Source organism: Tenrec ecaudatus, chromosome 12 (genome assembly GCF_050624435.1).
Source record: "Tenrec ecaudatus isolate mTenEca1 chromosome 12, mTenEca1.hap1, whole genome shotgun sequence".
Lineage (NCBI taxonomy): Eukaryota > Metazoa > Chordata > Mammalia > Afrosoricida > Tenrecidae > Tenrec > Tenrec ecaudatus.
This window is the reverse complement of record NC_134541.1, coordinates 31,978,294-31,996,603: the sequence shown is the minus strand read 5'-3', so window position 1 is coordinate 31,996,603 and position 18,310 is coordinate 31,978,294. Positions and strand designations below refer to the sequence as shown.

At 56.3% G+C, this 18,310-nt stretch overlaps 1 protein-coding gene across 1 annotated transcript in view; it reads right to left on the bottom strand.

Moving 5' to 3' along the window:
* Positions 1–13,710: 13,710 nt before the first annotated feature.
* Positions 13,711–18,310, bottom strand: part of PSMF1 (proteasome inhibitor subunit 1) — a 31,776-nt gene continuing 27,176 nt past the window's right edge. The window contains exons 5-7 of the mRNA XM_075563865.1: positions 17,287–17,340; positions 16,215–16,373; positions 13,711–15,812 (exon numbers count right to left, since the gene is read on the bottom strand). Of these exons, the coding sequence (XP_075419980.1) occupies positions 15,761–15,812; positions 16,215–16,373; positions 17,287–17,340 (265 nt within the window). The 3' untranslated portion in view covers positions 13,711–15,760. The remainder of the gene's footprint in view (positions 15,813–16,214; positions 16,374–17,286; positions 17,341–18,310) is intronic.

The following is an 18,310-nucleotide window of genomic DNA, read 5'->3' as shown; positions in this document are numbered from 1 at the left end:
CTAAGAGGCCACCTTCTCTGGCTGCAGTTGCCCCAGGCCAACAAGGCCCCTGAAGGGCCAAGCTTCCAGTGCCCTGAGAGGCTCATCGGAAGGTGTCCTGGGTGCTGGGGCCGGAGCCCGGGCCTGGGCGCAGGCCCCGCTCAGGCATGCGGCCCGCTAGTCTGTTTTCTAGCTTGAGGTTTTGCAGAAGGTCTTGTTTGGAGGAGGTCCTCTGCTGCTAAAAATACAGAAGTTTGGAAACCGCTTTTCTTAGAGGATGAGGTTGCTTGGCATGTCCGGGGACGGGGAGCTGTTGGGAACGCTGCCCATCCCATTCCTCAGCGGCAGGGACCTCAGCCCCTCCTCCTCGGGCACGTGTGGGTATTGGGTGACCCCAGAGGGACTTTTCTATCCCTGACCCTTTAAGGTGTGGGGGTGGGGGGTGGGGTGGGGTGGTGGCTTCATGATGTGGGGAGAAGCCAGCAACTAGTGGCACAGCTCCCTACCCTGTGCATCTGTGCTGACATAACTGTGACGCTCCTTCTGCGCTTCTCGGTGGCTCTGTAAAGTGAGGCAGGGGATTGACTGGCCCCTACAGGTCTGCCCTAGCAACGGGGCCTGCCTGCCAACAGCAAGTCCTCCGGAAGAGGAGGCTGCCCAATGGCATTCACCGTTTTCCGTGCCATTGTCTGACCCAGCTGTGGTGACCACCATGATGAGAATGGCCCAGACCACTCACTGACCATCAGGCTCCAGGGCCCCTGAGCCCCTGGGCAGGCCGGCTCCATCCAAAGGCCCCCACACCCTGGCTTTTGGTCCTGAGGTCTAATTGTCTGAAGCGACTAGATCTTAGCTCATGTTTGAAAAGGCCCAGAGCCTGGTTGTCACCAGCTCTGAAGGAGAGGGGTCTTTTAGGGATGGAGGCGTGAGGGAGGGCGGGCAGGATGTGGGCCTTCACCCTCATCTCTTTAATACTGTGTTACCTGGCAGTGGAAGGAAAAAGATTACAGGGTCTGTCACCTTGCCCCCTTTTCCCTTTGGCAGTCAGATGCAGTCCCAGTTTATTTGGGAGGAGAAACTGGACAGTTAGGTGGCCTGGACACTTGGGTTACGGAGGACCATTCTGTTCTGTGTCTCCTGTTGAGTGTTTCTAAGCTCCTGACAAGGAGAAGAAGTGGGCCTTAGGCATCAAGGGGGTACAGGAGTGTGTGGAGACCGCAGGGAGGTCTTGTCCAGTTTGAACTGCCTGCAGGGTGGCTTGTGTACCCAGCTTCTGAGCCAGCAGTGTCAAGACCTCTAGAAGGGTCTGTCCCGTGAGCTCCCTGCCTCCAGCTCCAGACTGGCTGTCTCCTGGGAGTGGGAGGGCAGGGTAGGCTTGGGGTCTGCGGCATAGAGAAGCTCTGATTAGCAGTAACACTAGCTTTTCAGCCCAGTGGGTTGAGCATCTGGGCGATATAAAGTCACAGCTTTGATGACAGATCATATATCTGCTCCTGCTGACGGGTTTGGCTGGGAGCAGCGGGCTGGGGGAGGGCTGCAGCGGACAAGGGCTGTGCAGTGTGACTGCCAGGCTCTGTCCATGGTGTCAGAGAGAGGGTCTGAAAAGAAGAAAGCCCCCATGCGGGGTGATTGGACAGGTTGGGGGCTTCCGCTGACAGGTCAGTTTCTTCCAGCTTCTAAGGAAGGCATGAACACAGGCAGTGGCATTGGCCGTTCTCACTTGGTCAGCGTCAGTAGACCCGGACACCCCCCATGACGGGCTAATCTATAATACTATCGGTAATAATATTCCTCCAAACTGTGTGCATTACTGTGACAGTGGGAGCTTGTTTGGAGATGAGACGCCAATAGATGCGTCTGGGACCGTCAATTCCGATCAGTTTAAATGCAATGAGTGGTATTTAAGAACTAAACCTGTTAGAAGATTAAATCCGAGAAATCGCAGGTTTGCTCCAAGCCTGAGCAACCTGCTTTGCATCCTAATGCAGCCTCCTTTAAGGGATGTGTGTAATGGAGCGAGGCAGTCATTACCTTGTCAGTGAATTAAGAAAACCCTGAGAGATGCCAGAAAACATTTCTCTTATGACTGCAGCTGGGCTTGCCCAGTCGGCAGAGCAGAAGGAGGCTTCGCGAGGACTCGGAGGGTTACGGGGATGGGCTTGTGGAAACTTCCTCGGCAGGTTTCCGTGCGGATAGGTGTGGAGTGGCCCCGGGGACCATGCACTTACTAGAATCGGCCTTACCGTCACGCTATTGCCCCTAAAGCTCATATTTCCAGGTGTTTGAGAACAGGGACAGATGTCGATTTGGGGGTTTGAATCTGGACGCTGCCATTTGTTGGCTGTGTGACTGCCACCTTGCTGAGCCTCAGTTTCTTCATCTGGGCAGTGGGATGTCTGGGAGCTCTGTCTACTGCAGGCGATGGTGCAGCTCAGAGATGAGATGGAGACGGCTCTGTCACGGCTCGCTCTCTCTGGTGGTACAGTGGGTTGTGCATTGGGCCGCCAGACACAAGTCCAGCAGGTGAAGCCCACCAGCCACTCTGCAGGAGAAAGGGGAGGTTGACTGCTCGAGCAGTTCTGCTCTGTCTTGTGGGGTGACTATGCGTCAGAACTGACTTTGTGGCAAAGGGTCTGGGGTGTTTCCCACCCCAGCTGGGGATCACTCGATTAGGCCCAGAACCTGGGGGCCGACCTTTCTGTCTTCTTGATTACCTGAGGTCCAGTCCACCGGCAGATGTTGTAGATTCCAGTTCTGCTTTCCGAATCAGACTGCCGTTCACTCTTGGGTGTGCCACTTTCTGGTCCGGTGGCATCTTGGCTTCTCTTCCGAGGCTCTTGCCTTTTCCACTTTGACCTCCCCTGGACAGTCAGGAGAAGCCTAGTAGGGGTGGTCAGTCGTGCCATGCCCTGATTAAAAATGCCCCGGGGCGCCATCTCACTCCGCAGCCCTCACTGTCTGGAGATGGATTTACTGTAAGGCTCATGGAGCTGAAGTTGACCCGGCCCCCGACTTGCTTAAAGCCCCACGTGGAGTTTTTATATTTACCACTTTGAGTTCTTATTTAGGACGATGCCCCTAAATGGCGTTTGCTCTAGACCCCCGGAAAACCTGAGTCTTTCCTACTCGTGACTCACAGGGCCCTCCCCCCGACTTCATTTCCCACCCCGTGCCTCTTGCTCACTCCCTCACGCTGCTCCATCCATGCTGGCAGCCTTGCTGCCCCTCCACTGTGTCAGGCACACCCCATCTGGGCCTCGGCATCTGCTGCCCGCCCTGATCTACTGCCACTTCTGATCCCTATCTGCAAGACCTGTGTCCTTACCTTCTTAGACTCCTTGTTCAAATGTCACTTCACTGAGGCTGACCGTCCTATTTAAGACCGTCCTACCCCAGCCCCTTCTCCCCCACTTTTCTCTTGTCACCACCCAGCAGGCTGCATCTTGTAATTATTTTGTCTCTCTTTCCCTCTGCCTCCTCACTGGATTCCACGCTACCCCCAAGGACCAGCATTTTGGTCCAGTTTGCTTGGGCTGCATTGATGGCATAGAGTGGTGTTTATTTTTATAATTTCTAAAACATTGTTTATGGAATCTACTATTTTCTTTTTTCTTAATTAAATAATTTTATTGGGGGCTTGTATAACTCATCACAATCCACACATACATCCATTGTGTCAGTCACTTTTGTACATTTGTTTCCCTCATCATTCTCAAAACTTTTGCTTTCTACTTGAGCCCCTGGTATTCGCTCCTCATTTTTTCCCTCCCTCCCATTGTCCCCCTCCCCCATGAACCCTTGATAATTTATAAATTATTATTATTTTGTCATATCCTACACCGTCCGATGTCTCCCTTCACCCACTTCTCCGCTGTCCATCCACCAGGGAGGAGGTTATATGTAGATCCTTGTAATCGGTTCCCCCTTTCTCCCTTACCTTCCCTCCACTCTCCCGGTATCACCATTCTCACCACTGGTCCTGAGGGGTTCATCTGTCCTGGATTCCCTGTGTTTCCAGTTCCTATCTGTACCAGTGTACATCCTCTAGTCCAGCCAGATTTGTAAGGTAGAATTGGGATTATGATAATAGGAGAGGGGGGCGAGGAAGCATTCAAGAACTAGAGGAAAATTGTATGTTTCTTCATTGCTACACTACACTCTGAGTGGCTCATCTCCTCCCTGGGACCCTTCTGTAAGATGATGTTCAATTGCTCACAGATGGGCCCTGGGTCCCCACTCTGCTCTCCCCCTCATTCACAATGTTATGATTTTTTTGGTCTTTGATACCTGATCTCTTTGGCGCCTCATGGTCTCACAGGCTGATGTGCTTCTTCCATGTGGGCTTTGTTTCTCAGTTAGATGGCCGCTTGCTTATCTTTAAGCCTTTAAGACACCAGACTCTATATCTTTTGATAACCAGGCACCATTTAGCTTTCTTCACCACATTTGCTTATGCACCCGCTTTGTCTTCAGCAATTGTGTCGGGGCAGGCTAATGTGCGTCTTCTGTGTGGGCTTTGTTGTTTCTCAGCTAGATGGCTGCCTGTTTATCTTCTAGTAGGTGTTTGCTGTTGAGTGACTAAAGGATGTTGACAGATTCCCAGTGTCTGCCACGCAGCCCAGGGGATACCCTGGACAGCCACCAGACCTGTCTCCTCTCTCGGAGCCTCTTCTGCTGGTGAGATTCAGTCATGTTGGGGATGGCATGTTGGAAGTGTTGGGGACAATGTATTTGTCACTGAGCCCTGCCATTGGAGCTTGAGCACCCATCTCCTCCCACCCTGCAGCTGTGATTCCACTTTTTGTGGCACTTTTTGATGTAGGAAGACAGGACTCCCTCAGCCTTGTCGGAGCCCAGCTGAGTTGGTCCAGCTAGTCTCAGCAGCCCACTGCCCAGTGTTTGGGAGCCTGTTAGCATCACCCAAGGGCCAAGAGGAGCCCTGGTGAAACACTGGGCTGCTAACTGCAAGGTCAGCAGCTCGAAACCACCAGCTGCTCAGAGTGAGACAGACGAGGCTCTCTACTCCCATCAAGAGTTATGATCTTTGAAACCCACAGGGCTAGCCTTACCCTGTCCTATAGGGTTGCCTTGAGCCAGAATTGACTCGCTTACAGTCTCAGACCCACAAGGGCAGTTCTACTCTGTCATTGACTCTATATGAGAGGATTGAGAGTGCCGGAGAAGTCAGCCTTTGAAATCTTGGCCTCCATCACCATGCCTGCGCGCCTCACCTCTGGCCTCCTGTGGGTCTCCAAGCCCCAGGTCCCTGCTGTGTGAGGGCCCACCATCATTGCTCCCTTTCTTGGGATTAAGCATGACCCTCCTGGCCTCCTCCCTGCACACATCCACTCTCATGCTCGCTCATTCTCTCAGATCTAGCTCCAAAGCCCAGGGCAGTGGCTTCTGAAGGAAGCCATTTGCCTTCCAAGTCAGGGTCCCCTCAGGATTATTGATACAGTTTTTTCTTTTCTCTGCAAGTCTTGTCCTCCACTGTGAGGGAATCGGGGAACAGATCTAGCCAGGGGAGGGCACTGGCCTTCTGGTCACCTTTCTATGGGAGCTCTCAGGCCTGATCACTCCACCTTTCTGGGTACCCAGAGAAGAGCTGAGGAGTCTTCCGACTTTGCCTTCTCCCAGGCAGAGGGGCTCTGGAATGCAGTGGAAGGTTAAGACACAGCGCCCGCACCTGGAGAGGTCTACGGAGACATGAGCAGAAGGGAGGCCTGGTGATGCTGCTCCAGAAGTCAGGATCTAGGAGTCTGTCAGGGAAGAAGGGGCCTGGTGGTGCAGAGGTTCAGGTGTTGGGCCCCTAAACTCCAGGTCAGAAGTTAGAAAGCACCAGCTGCTCCTCGGGAGAAAGATGGACCTTTCTTCTCCGGTGAAGTGCTACAGCCTTGGTTCTGCCCCACAGGGTCGCTCTGAGATGGAATGAGCTTTGGGTTGGGTTTGATCAGGGTGGAATGTGGGAGGTCAATGGCACTAAGAAGCCAAAGAGATGGCTTCCAGCTGGGCCTGAGTGTGTCTCCCAGAGCGAGGGGTTCCCCTGGTGTCCCCAGTAGGTAGGTTTTGCCTGAGGGAAGAAGCTTGTTGAGACCTTGCCGCGTGGGGAGTGGCGGCATGCTAGCCTTCCCTAGTCAGGTGCTGGTCCTTCAGGCTTGGAGAGTAATGGAGCTGGGTAGGATTTGGCCCAGAGGCCCTTCCAGGTACCAGGTGACCTCCTTTGGGGAAAACCAGTGGCCCGAAGGCCAGGGCTTGGCTAAAGGCAGTAGCAACTCTGGCCCTGCTGAATCCTGTCTACGACCCCAGCATCCCTGTTCCTGGATCGGGCGGACCATGCGGAGGGTGGAAGGACTGCTGTTTCCCTCCCCCGGGGCCGACAAGCCCCACTGACAGCGCTCCATCAGTCAGTGTCGGGGAGTCTGAGTGCCTGAGCACTTGGTGGTCTCTTCATGCCTCGGAGGCTGCTTCCTTGATCTGTGAAATCGGGGTCTGCTAACAGCCCCTGCCCCATCAGGCAGCGGGGGTGGGGACATGGTCCCTCTGACACACGTAGCACAGTGCCTAGGGCCTCGGAGTGGCCAGCACAGGCTTGCTGCTCTCATCCAATCATTCCTCCCCCTTGTTCATGCGCACCTCCTCTGTGCTCGGCCCTGGCCTGGCACTGTGGAGATGCACAGACACTGCCCAAGTTGCGTGCAGTGCTGGGAGAGACTGGTGTGTGATGGAGGCGTGCCGGGGACAGTGTGTGTGTGTGTGTGTGTGTGTGTGTGTGTGTGTGCGTGCGTGCACGCGTGTACACAGAGGAGGCATTTGATGGTGCCAGGGCCAGAGAAGGCTTTCCTTGAGTAGGACCCTCAAGCAGGAGGCAGAGCCTGGTGTGGGTGAGAATGGGGAGAAAGAAGGGGGCTCTGGGCAGACAGGAACAGCACATGCATCTGTCAGGAGGCATGAAGCATATAGGTATGTATGGACTGGGGCAGGTTGGCAGCATGGCCTGCAGACTCTGTGGTGGGGTGTGGAAGGGAGGCGTGTGGAAGGGGCGGGGAACACACTGGGAGCGGTGGGGTGGGGGAAGCCACAGAGCTAAGGCACTGGGTCTCCATGAGGATTCTGTGTGGGTGTAGCACTGTTGGCCGTTATGGTTGCTCTCAAACTGGTGAGTAGGGGGCATCTTGGGATGGCAGGTATGTTGTAGGGGCCACGCTGGTGCTGGGAGCCAGGCTGGGGGGCTGTGGTCTCTGGCAGCACTCCAGCCTGCTTCTGGGGCCTGAGCTGCAGCAAATGACCATGACCTAAGGCCTCAATCCCCCCCCTCCCCCATCTCAGTGGGCCTATTCTCCTGGGCCTCTGAGCTGCCAAGGTCAAGATGGAGAAGGCTGCTCTCCTGGGCCCAGGAGAGGTTGAGTGAGTGGAAGGCTCTAGAGTCTGGTGGGAAAGCTTGCCCCAGGAGAGCATGGGGAAGGGCGCAGCAAGGGAAGAGGCGGCTGTCATGCCAACCCCTTCCCAGTTGGCGGGGTGTCTGGACCGATGGTGACTTGGGGCCAAGGGCACTCTGAAAATAGGCCACTCCTCTCTGTCATCGCACCTCTCTGCCTGGCTGTTTGGTCCCTCGTGGACCCTCCTTCCCTGGAAGCCACTCCTGGGCTTCAGACATGCACAGGTGAGCTGTTCCTGCTGCCGACTCACCTGCCAGCACCTGACTCTCCTGGATGCCCCCACCTTCCCGAGTTAAAGATGAAAGCGAGGGCCCCCAAACAGATGCACACAGGGCTTGGCTGGTGACATGAGCAGATGGCACAGGTGGCAGGATTGAATAGGGTATGTGTGCATGCTTCCCTTGGGCTGGCTGCTGCCCTGTGGTGGCTGAGCTTGGGGCTTCTGGAGCTGCTGCCTGCCACGAGCAGCTGGACACTCGGGCTTTTCTGTGGGTACAAGAATGCCAGATGGGCTTATCCCCCTGCCTCAGAATTTCAAATAAGGCCAAAGTTGAGTGTCCACCCACAAGAGTATCCAGTGAGATGCCTGCCACTTGCTGGGCTCATACAGAGCCCCTACCCTTCTCCAGGGCTTAACAAGCCAATCAGAACAGACCTTTGTGCCATCCACCTCCACCCAGTGCCAGCAAGGCAGGAGAGAGGTGCCTGAGTCCTCATCATGGGCGGTCTCTGTGGCCACTCAGAGTAGAGGGCGTGCCTTTGAGAAGGGGATGGGTCTCTGGTCTCCCAGCAGAAGGCTGCAGCCCCCATGCATGCTGCCCACCATTCCTGCATGGAAGGTCAGGGCACTGGCTCAGTGCCAGGCACGGTGCTAGCCTTTGGCTATTCAGCACTGGGCAGACAGATGCCTAAGGATAGGGTTCTGGAGCTCAGGGGCATTTGCCAACATGGAGAGAGACAGGTGTTTTCCAAAGACGGGAGTCCCCTGGAAGCAGCCCGGGCTGAGTGGAAGGGATGAGGGGGGTGCTGGGGTCCCAGGGAGGAAGAAGACAATCCTGGGACCCTACCCGGTAACTGAGGCTGTTGGAGCTGACTGCAGGAGCTCAGCCACCTAGGGCTCCAAGTGCTGATGAAGGGACCTGAGGGGTGGTACACGTGCCCGGGCAACCCCTCACACCCTGCAAGGAGGGGTTGGGCAGTAGCCTCTGCTGGCTGGACAGAGACCTCCACCCCTCGAGGAGGGTCCAGGACAAACTTCACCATCTCATGTTGCCTCTGGGGACACCAGGCTCAGTGAAAACAAAGCCTGGTCTGAATTGGAATCAGGAACATACACACACCCCTCTATCCCCCTAATCCTGGCCTGCTGAGAGACTTCACTTTTCCCCTCCCTCCCTTACACCCCACCCCCTGGAGACTCCGGAGCCCTGAAGAGGCCAGAGGAGACTGCTGAGTTTGGGACTGGATGAGCGTTGGAAAATTGTCAGTTGGACTACTGGGTTGCTTTCGTCCAACCCAAGTGACTGGTTAGTCGTGATGCTGAGTGGTGGGGGACGGAGAGCGGAATAGTAGACCTCTGTAAAAAGTTAAACATGGCCGTGCCTAGCCTGTCAGTGCACTGAATCGGATCACCCGGTCCCTAAAACAGCACGAGTGTCCGCTCCGTGGCAGACACTCTTCAAAGGGTTTCTCATTTACCAGTTCATCTAAACCTCAGCACAGCCCCATGCAGTGGGCACTGCCATTAACTCCGGCTTCCAGACAAGGGTGCTGAGGCACTGGTGGGTTAAGGGACCTGCCAAAGGTCACAGAGCTGGTAAATAGCAGTTATGATTCAAACTTTAGAACCTGCAGGGCAGACCCGTTGGGGCGTGGTTGTAGACCAATCTGGGCCGGTGGCCAGCCTCTCTGAGGCCTGCGGTTTCAGTGTAAGTTGGGAAGCTCTGTGGAGAGAGGAGGGGGTGGGGTTTTATGAAGGTGAGGTTCATGGCCCATTTAACCCTGGAACGGCACAGCTGGGTAGGCTCTTGGAGACTGTCGGGTCCACGTGTATCCTGTGTAGCAGGTGGGGGAATCCAGTTTCCCCTTTGCACAGGGTAGCGTGGCTCAAGCGTATTGACCATTCTCTCGCATCTCACCTGGATGGATGCCCTGGGCACAAAATGTGCCCCCCACCCTCCCAACCAGGACAGAGCTGTACTCCTGGGGGTCAAATGTGGAGGCAGAAGAGGAAGAGGGCGGGGCCCCGTCAGGGAGGCAGGACACCTAGGTCCTGTGCTTCCCCCGACCCCCCGGAGTGGGCCACCCTGGCTAGGAGAGGTGCAGGTGCAATTGGGCTTAATCTGGTTGTAGAGCAGGCTTTGGGGCCGCTGGGAGAATGTGCGCTGTCCAGGGTGCTGAACCTGCCGGGCGCCCTCTTCTGACTGTCCCTCTGGGTGAGGGGAGACAAGGTGGTGGGAAGGAAGAGGACCCTCATAGTCTTGTCACTTAGGGACCCGTCTGTATGCCCCCAGTGTTGAGTGGCGATGTTTTGGCATCCGATCTCTGTGCCCTGGGCCTCGTGCCCAGCTGCTGCGGACCTGCTCGCCCACCTCTTAAGTGAAGACGAGCTTCACGTGGGGCCAGGCCACGGGCCCTTGCCCAGAGGTGAGGTCTTTCAGGCGCTCCCCCTCGCTGTGGGCCTGGGCCCCTGTGGGATGGCGGTGGTGCTGGTGCCGTGGCTGGAAGTGCTCCAAAACAGGAGGCACCCTGGAAAACAGACGGGCTCTCCGCCGTCTTGGGGGTATGCAGCTCTGCTCCTCACTCAGGTTTGCCCTGACTTGACTTTGCAGCATCAGCCGTGGGTGTGTCCAGGCACCGATGCTGCCCCGGGGAGCGGGCTGGTGCAGTCCACAGCTGGTAGTTCTACGTAAAGGTAGAATGAGGCTGGTCCAGGTCACAGCTGTGGCTCTGCCACCCCGAGGGGGCAAGCCCAGATGCTTGATGGATGCTGCCGATCATGCTTGCCTCATAGCTGCTAGGTCTGTGTGAGGTTGGGAAGGGAAGAGCTCAGAAGGCCGTGGGCACCAGGCACAGAATACTTTCCAGCATGGAGAGGACAGCCCAACTTAGCCTTGGGCCCCCACCCTTATCTACTCCACCCTGTGAAACATCCACGGTTACCCAGTCCATCGCCATTGAGTGGACTCTGACTCATAGTGACTCTACAGGGTTTGCAAGGCTGTAATCTTTACAGAAGACAACCATCACCTCTTTCTACCTCTGAGTGGCTGGTGGGTCCAACTGCTGACCTGCTGGTTACAGCTGAGCAGTTAATCCATGCCACCTCAAATACCCGCCCAAACAAGATGTTTTTGGCTGGTCCCTGCCCCAGTCCTGGTGGGGGGGAGGGGCGAGCGCAGGGGTGATGCTTTTTCTGTAAAGGAAGAAATCCACAGTGGCCCAGATCTGTCCCACTAGTTGCTAAGACCCCTGCTTGAGCTTGAACAAACGACTAGACCTTTCCAACTCCGTTTTCGGGTCTTAAAAATGGGGCCAGGACCTTATTGTGGCTTGAAGGTGTAGATGCCAGTTTATAAGGATGCACATGGTTAAGGACCTATGTGGAGCCTTTGAGTGACTCCTGGGGGCAAGGGCACAGAGGGTGTGCTAAGTGTGTGTGTGGACTTTAAATGAGGAGGGTCTTGCATGCATCGATACATACTGCACTGGGACCCAGGAGCATGTGGCTGAGCCCGTTGGAGCTGAGATCCAGGTGAGGGAGATAAGCTGAAGCTTGTAGACCAGATGCCCACCAACTACCTGCGGAGCTTGCTCAAATGCAGAAACTCCCTGAACAGGTCTGATCCTAAGTGTGAGCATGGCTAGCAAGCTCCCTGAGGTGCCGCTAATGCTGCAGTCTGAGTATCAGAGATCTATCCCTTCTCTGCTCTCAAATTTCTGAGCATACGAATCATCCCGGGGGCTCCTGAAGCAGTAGGGTTACAGCTGCTCCCCAGAGAGGTGGAGTCAGGGCATGACTGGGGCCTTTGATGTCTGAAGGTGTGCTTGGAGCAAGCATCTCAGATGGCTGGGCTCAGGCTGTGAGCCATGGGCCCATCTGCGTGAGGGCACATGGGCAGGTGCACAAGAACATTTTACCATGCTCCCTTGCAGCTATGCTCGAGGGGGTGTTCTCCACCATGAGACGCATTTCCCTGAGCCTGGTATTTGGAACTGAGCCAAGTGGTGGCCAGGTGGGCAGCATGATGAACTCCTCAGCAAGGCCCATGCCCTCCTTCAGCCCCAACAGAGCCACACCCACCTGGGCCCAGCCTGCCACAGGTGCCTCCAGCCTCTTAGACACACTGTCCATGGAGGGACCTGCACACTCGCTCTGCCCGCTAGGACCTTGCCAGTAGGAGGGTGTCCAGACTTCCCACTGCTGCTCCTTGCCTGCTGAGACCTGTCCTTAGTCATCTGGGTGGGGCTACCTTCCCTCAGCCTTTGTGAGCCAGCTTCCAGGCAGATTCAGGGTGATGGTGGGGGGGGGGGTGCGGGGTCTGTGACAGCTCATGGGTGAACTTGGGCTGAGGGCGGGGAAGCCTGCCTTTGAGTCTCCAGGGGTGCGAGATGCTGAGTGGCCACACGCCCGCTGACAGCAGAGGTTGGGGCCATGCATGCGGGGTGGGGGTGGGGGGTCGCCCCCTCTTTGGTTTCTTACAGGAGCTGGCCCACATGAAAAACTGACCAGGTGTGAACTGCTTCCCAGTCTCCTTTCCCATCAGGGAAGAGGGAACAGACTGACAGGCCGTTCAGGAAGCTCAGCCCTTAAGAGTGAGGCTCTGTGGGGCTTTTCTAACCACCTGTGGGTCCACAGGTGCTGCCCCTCCAGGAACACAGGAGCGGTCTTCATGCTCCTCTGCATGTCAAAGCTGGACACCCAGGAAACTGGTGGGTTATTGATGCCTTTACATTGTGGTGTTAGCGAAGAACTGGAATTGACTATGGACAGCCAGAATGCTCCTTAGGAGAGAGGCAGGGAAGGCTTCATCTCCCGAGCAATGGACATTTCATCTGGAGGGACCAGTTCCTGGAGCAGGATGCTATGTGTGGTGCGGTAGTGTCAGCGGAAAGAGGAAGGCCCTGGGGAGACGGGCTGACATGGTGGCTGCATGAACAGGCGCACACGACACCTGCAAGGATGGTGCAGAACCAGGCCGTGTTTCTGCTGCTGCACGGGGACCACCATGAGTCAGACCTGCCGTGACGACCCCCGACAACACTTTGGACTCGAGACATGCTTGGATGTGGTTCACAACATTCATGGTCGCACCACGGAGCCGGTCAGGAGCCTGAGAGCGGAGAATGGCAACTCTAAATCCGGGAGGGAGGCACGTCAAGGAAGCCAAGGTGGCGGTGGTGGTGCAGCTGGCAATGCACCTTGGAAGTGGGAGCAGTGGTCTATGGTACGTCAGCACCCAAAGACAATGATTTGGGACCAGGCGTTAACTTACATGTAAGGCCCCTTGATGAAGAAATGCCCAAACCAAGCAACGGTAATGAGTGCCTGGGGAGCTCACAGCCCCTGGAAAGGTCAGGAGAACTTCCCTGGATATAAGACCTGCTTCTGTGTATCACTGCCACCCAGAACCTTCTCTGGCAAGGCACACCCCACTCCTCTGCAGCCCACCGGCCACATCAGCCCAAGGTGGTGTTGGCCCAAGCTCTGGTCTCCTCCTTTGGGCTGACCGGCTCTGGGCTCCGCCCTGCTTGGTTTAAGTAAAAAAAAAATTTCCTTTTAAAAAGAGACAACCCCCGGCCACTGTGAGAGAGACAGCGGATAAGAAGTGTTGGCGAGGCTGTGGAGACACGGGGACCCTCCTATGCTGCCGCCGCCATGAACAGCCCAGCAGGTCCTCACACAGGTGAACTCGGACTTACCCTGCTACCTGTCCACCAGGTAGCCCCGGGAGGAGGACAGGTGTAGCAGTTTTGCCGCGAGACTGAATGAGGTACCGACGGTGCCACAGGATGTGTGGCCCCTACACCTGGCATAAAAGGGCGCGTGCTGCGGGGTTTCACTAACTTAGGAGCGATGTCCTTAGAGATAAGAAGCAGATTCGTGGTTGCCAAAGCACAGCAGGGCAAACCAGGAGCACTGCAAGTGATTTCGGGGTCTCTCTGGGGTGGTGATGTGTGGGGCGGAGCCAGGGGCTGGCCACAGGGCAGAGTTGCACACGGGAGTAGGGTGAGCTTTATGGTGCATGAACTGCATCTCAATGAAGGTTTTCTTGGAAAAATAAAACAGAGGAGGAACAGGTCTTTACGTGCTGGTTTATTGTGACGCCTTTCCAACCCTCTGGGTTCCACAGAACGTTCACCTGCAGCAGCCCGGAGGACAAGCATGGCCCAGAACAAAGCAAGCGCTCACTCACAGCGGCCCCATTTACAGCCCCAGAACCCATCTACGATGCTCTCGGTGCACGGAGTCCCACACAGGTAGCACTTCCTGGATGGCGCTCCGGAGAATGGCTGCTTCTGCAGACCAGTCACTGAACTTTCTGTTCAGAAACAGAATGACGCATGTGGCCACCCAACTGGGCTTCTTTTTGACCCTTTGCTCCCAGAAGATCCAAGTAGCCAATTTAAAAGTTTTGCCTTTTACTGAAGGTGGGGTCTCTACCTTCCCTGCTTCTATCTGGTGGTCTTTTAAGTGTGCCCTGTTTTTATGTGCAAATTTCCCCCGAGTCCTTCTGGGTGCAGATAGGGACCAGTTCCTGGGACAGAAGCTACCATTCCACCCATGTGCCAGCCTTGGGGGAGGAGGACCGTGGTGGACAGTGGTGACTGTCGCTCTGCCTGACCGCTGCTGGGTTCTTCTCCAAGGCACAGGTGTTCTGAAGGTTCCAGTTTGCCGCCTCTCCTGTCTCTGGGTCTTTGACTCAGTTGAGTACTTGAGAGGAAATACCCAGGGTCAGCTCACATTCGCCTCCCACCCTACCAGGCCCAGCCTGTGTCTGACTGGCCCAGGGCCTGGGCGTCAGCTGAGCTGCCGATTCCTCTGCAGTGAGAGCAGGCAGGCAAGCCTAGATTACGGAACAGAAGCAGGCGTCTCAGGAAAGCCGGTGGGTAGTTAGTTCCCTGCCTATAGGGAACAGACGTCCCAATTCAGGGGAAGGGACCCACGGTGCTGAGGAATGAAGGGACCCAACCCTGGGTGAAGCACCGGCTGCTGTGACCAGCAAGCCCTGCATCTTGCCTCTCAGCCGGGTGTTCTATGGTGCTCTCTCACTCCAGCACAGGGCTCCTCACTGACCGCATCTGTCGCGCCTCGGGCTGCAAAGGATCCGGAGAACACCAAGGTCAGGGGGCCTGGACACAGACTTCCAGAATGGGGGCTCCCCGGTGAGGCAGGAAAGACATTCCTGGACTGTCTGTAGAGGCAGGGGTTCCTGGCTCCTCCCGCAGGATGGGGACCGGGTTCCTGTGCCCTCTGTGTGCCGAGGGGCCGGCAGGCATGGGCTAGAGGCTCTGTGAAGAGCCCCGGGCCTGCGCTCTTCCTTTTGGCACCAGCTCCTCTGGACTGCCGTACATGGACACAGGCAGCAGAATGTGCACCCCAGATTTTATGGGTGGGCATCCAGGTCCTACGAGGAGAGGCACTTGCAGGTTCAGTTAAGTTGGTAGCAAAAATGAGATTAGTCTTCAGGTGTGTTTGTTCCTAAGTTGTTGGGCTGCCACTGGCCAGGCCCAGAGAGACGCAGTGGTGGAGCACGTCCTAGTCAGAGTGATGCCTGCTTTCCCCAAAGTGACCACCCCATGAAGGTCATCTTTGTGGCCCCTGGGTTTCTGGCCTGGACAGCCAGCATGAGGCCCTTCGCAGCGACGTCAGGAGCAACAGGCGCCTGAGAAGCAGAAGTGGGCCCTGGGTAGGAAGAGTCATTTCACACCCCCAGCACCCCAGGATTCAAACTCGAGCGCCCCAACCACATACGTGAAAAGGAGAAGTGGGAGACCGGCAACAGGGTTTCTGTATTGACATTTGGTTCTTAAGAATAACATCCAAATGCGTTCTGTCCTCATAGCGCTGCGCCGGTCGCGGGTACACGTGGCCGGAGTCTCTGGGGAGGTGGGGAGGAACTGGTGGTGAGAGATGCCTCCCTGGCACCTACACACAGCCAGGTGGCAAGCTGCCACAGGTGCCGTGGCTCTGGGAGGGGGTGGGGAGACAACCCCAGCCAGCCTGCAAACACATGGATAGGATCCCTTGTCCCCAGCCCACAAGGACAGGGCTGCTGGTCGGGCCAATGGTGGCAGCTCCAGGCGAGTGGAGGGAAGGCTGGGATGTTACATTCTTGAGGCCTTCACAGGTACATGTCATCGTAGCCCGGTGGGGGGAGGTGGTCTGGGTTAGGTCTGGAATGGAAAGAGGGGGCTGGTGAGTTGGCATGATGGAGGGGCATACAGGCAGAGGTAACTTTGAGCTGCAGATTCGAGCCTGCCCTCCAGGCTAATGTGCTGGTGCTTGAGGGTTAAGACCTGGGCTCGAGAGCCAGGTAGCTGGGGTGTAAAGCCTAACCCTTCCACTGGTTGGCTGCACCTTAACCTCAGGCCCTGCAGCTGTGCGACATGGAAACACAACTCTGACATGCACATAAGGTTCCATCTGTGCTGTCGAAGGGAGGGGAGAGGAGGTTCCCAGGGTGGGGAGTCCCTTGGGGGCACCAGGGAAGCCTCAGAGGCCGGAGGGACCATGGGGTGGCACTGAGCCCAGGCTGTGTCAGGCTCCACGTGTCAACCTCCTGAGAGAAAACCTACCCAGACGGGCTGGTTCCAATGGGCCCAAAGGGGTCAAAGCGTGCTCCTGGGGGCACTGCGCCGGGAGGAAGCCGGTTCGGGAGGCCTGAGGACGGGTCAATAAGTGCTCTGGGGAAGCCAGATCTCAGGGGGTCCACGATCATGCCACCTCGCCGACACCTGAGGCAAGAAGGAGACAAGGGTGAGCCACTGTGACGAGGAGCCGGCCCTGGCAGTGAGCAGGGTGAGGCTGCACCACGGATGCCCGGGACGCCTGCTCTGACCGCCACAGGCATGCTGGCATGGACGGCTGCTGGTGCCAGCGGGAGACCACGCACAGTGTGCACACCTGTCCTGGCCCATGAGCCCGCACCCGCAGTTCTCTCTGACTCCCAAGTGCACGAAGTTCACATGCCTGCTAAGTCCTAGGCCTGAGGGGACAAGATTCAGCAGGCTGAGGCAAGGCCAACAGAAAGCTCTACTTGGCGCTCCACTTGAGGGCTAAGGCTAATCATCTCGTAGTTTGTCTGTTTTCCCTCTCTTAAGGGGTCACTGGGTTGCCCAAGTCTGGTTCCCGAGGGAATTTTCCTCCCATGAAGTTCACAGACTGAAGGCCACGGCTCACGGTGTGCTGTCGCCCACTGATGGTGGGACTCTCTGCAGCAGGTTGCTGAGTGTGGTTTGAGAAGTCAATGCAGAGACCAGGTTGTGGTCACTGAAAGGTGAGAGCAGGAACCACAGAGAGAAATGGGGCTTCGGGACCCCCGACCATGTGAGGTCACCTCTGAATTGCAGTGCACGGCCCAAAGGTCTGTCAAGCTACGCCTGATCAATCTTGTTGGTGGCCTGCCACCCCGCAGTCCCTGCCTGGCCAGGAGGTGACAGAGGAACGGCCTGCTGGGCTCGCTCGGCACCCTCTCGCCCAGAGCCTGCCTCTGCGCAAGGCGGCCGAGTCAGCAGCAACTGTCCCAGCCACTCAGCTCTGGCCTCCAGTCCCCGAGCAAGTGACGAAGTGCTCTAAAATTAGCAGATGAGCGCGGGCTGACGAGGCCGAGGGCAGGTTAGCTTGCTGTCACCTCCCAGCAGTACTCACCCAAAGGGGTCCAGGTCCTCTCCCCCGACAGAAAACGGACCCAGGGGATCACGCCTGAAACAAACAAGGGACAATTAGCCAAGTCCCAGAGCAGCTGGGCGCCAGGATCCCTGGGGTCTGTGTCTGACACCTGTGGGGAGGTCACAAATGCACTGCCAGGTATGGGGGACAGGGAACCCAGACGTGAGCCCATTACATGAGGGAGGGATCTTATACAGGGGGTCCTGGCATAGATGAATGATGTGACATTAGAATGGCAGCCAGGTGGCAAAAGGAGGAGGGTGAGGAGATTCCTTCTGTGGCATGAGGTCGCCGTGAGATGGACCCAACTGGAAGGCCCCCGACAATGAGAAACACACACACACACACACACACACACACACACACACACACACAGAGTTCATGGACAAATAGAAAATGAAAAGATATTGCAGTTTCCCCACCAACTTTCTGAAGCCCCCGTTGTACAATGTTGGCATATACCCATCATCATAGCGCTCAACATCTATGTAAAATAAGGTCTCGTTAATATAAAGGCATGGCTTATCTGCTTCAGTTCAAGGCCCCACTGGAGAGCCTCAGCCATTATCTCAAGATTTTCATACCTATCCGAACCAAGTTCACCCTCACTGAAAACGCAGGAGCGAAGAGCAAGAACGAATGCAGGGTCCCTGCACAGCAGTTTTATCTACGAAGTAATGGGTTATCTGTTCTCTTTTTCACAATCTTTATGCATCTGTGTAGTCTTGATCCAGTAATTTGGCTAGACTCCACCCTAAGGAAAGAACACTGTTCAGTGCCGCCCAAGACATTAACCAAGGCAGCCGGAGGCCGCTAGGCCCATGAGGACGCTGCACGGGGACGTCCCGTCCAACGTCTGGACATGCGTCCGCTCGTTCAGAGAGGTGACCGCCAGGAGCTGAAGAAATCAGTGGGGTCAAGTGTGTGCTAATGTAACTAGGAAGAACGGACTGAGAATGCAAACAAGGGAGGATTGCTCTTGGCTGGTGAGCAAGCTTATTAC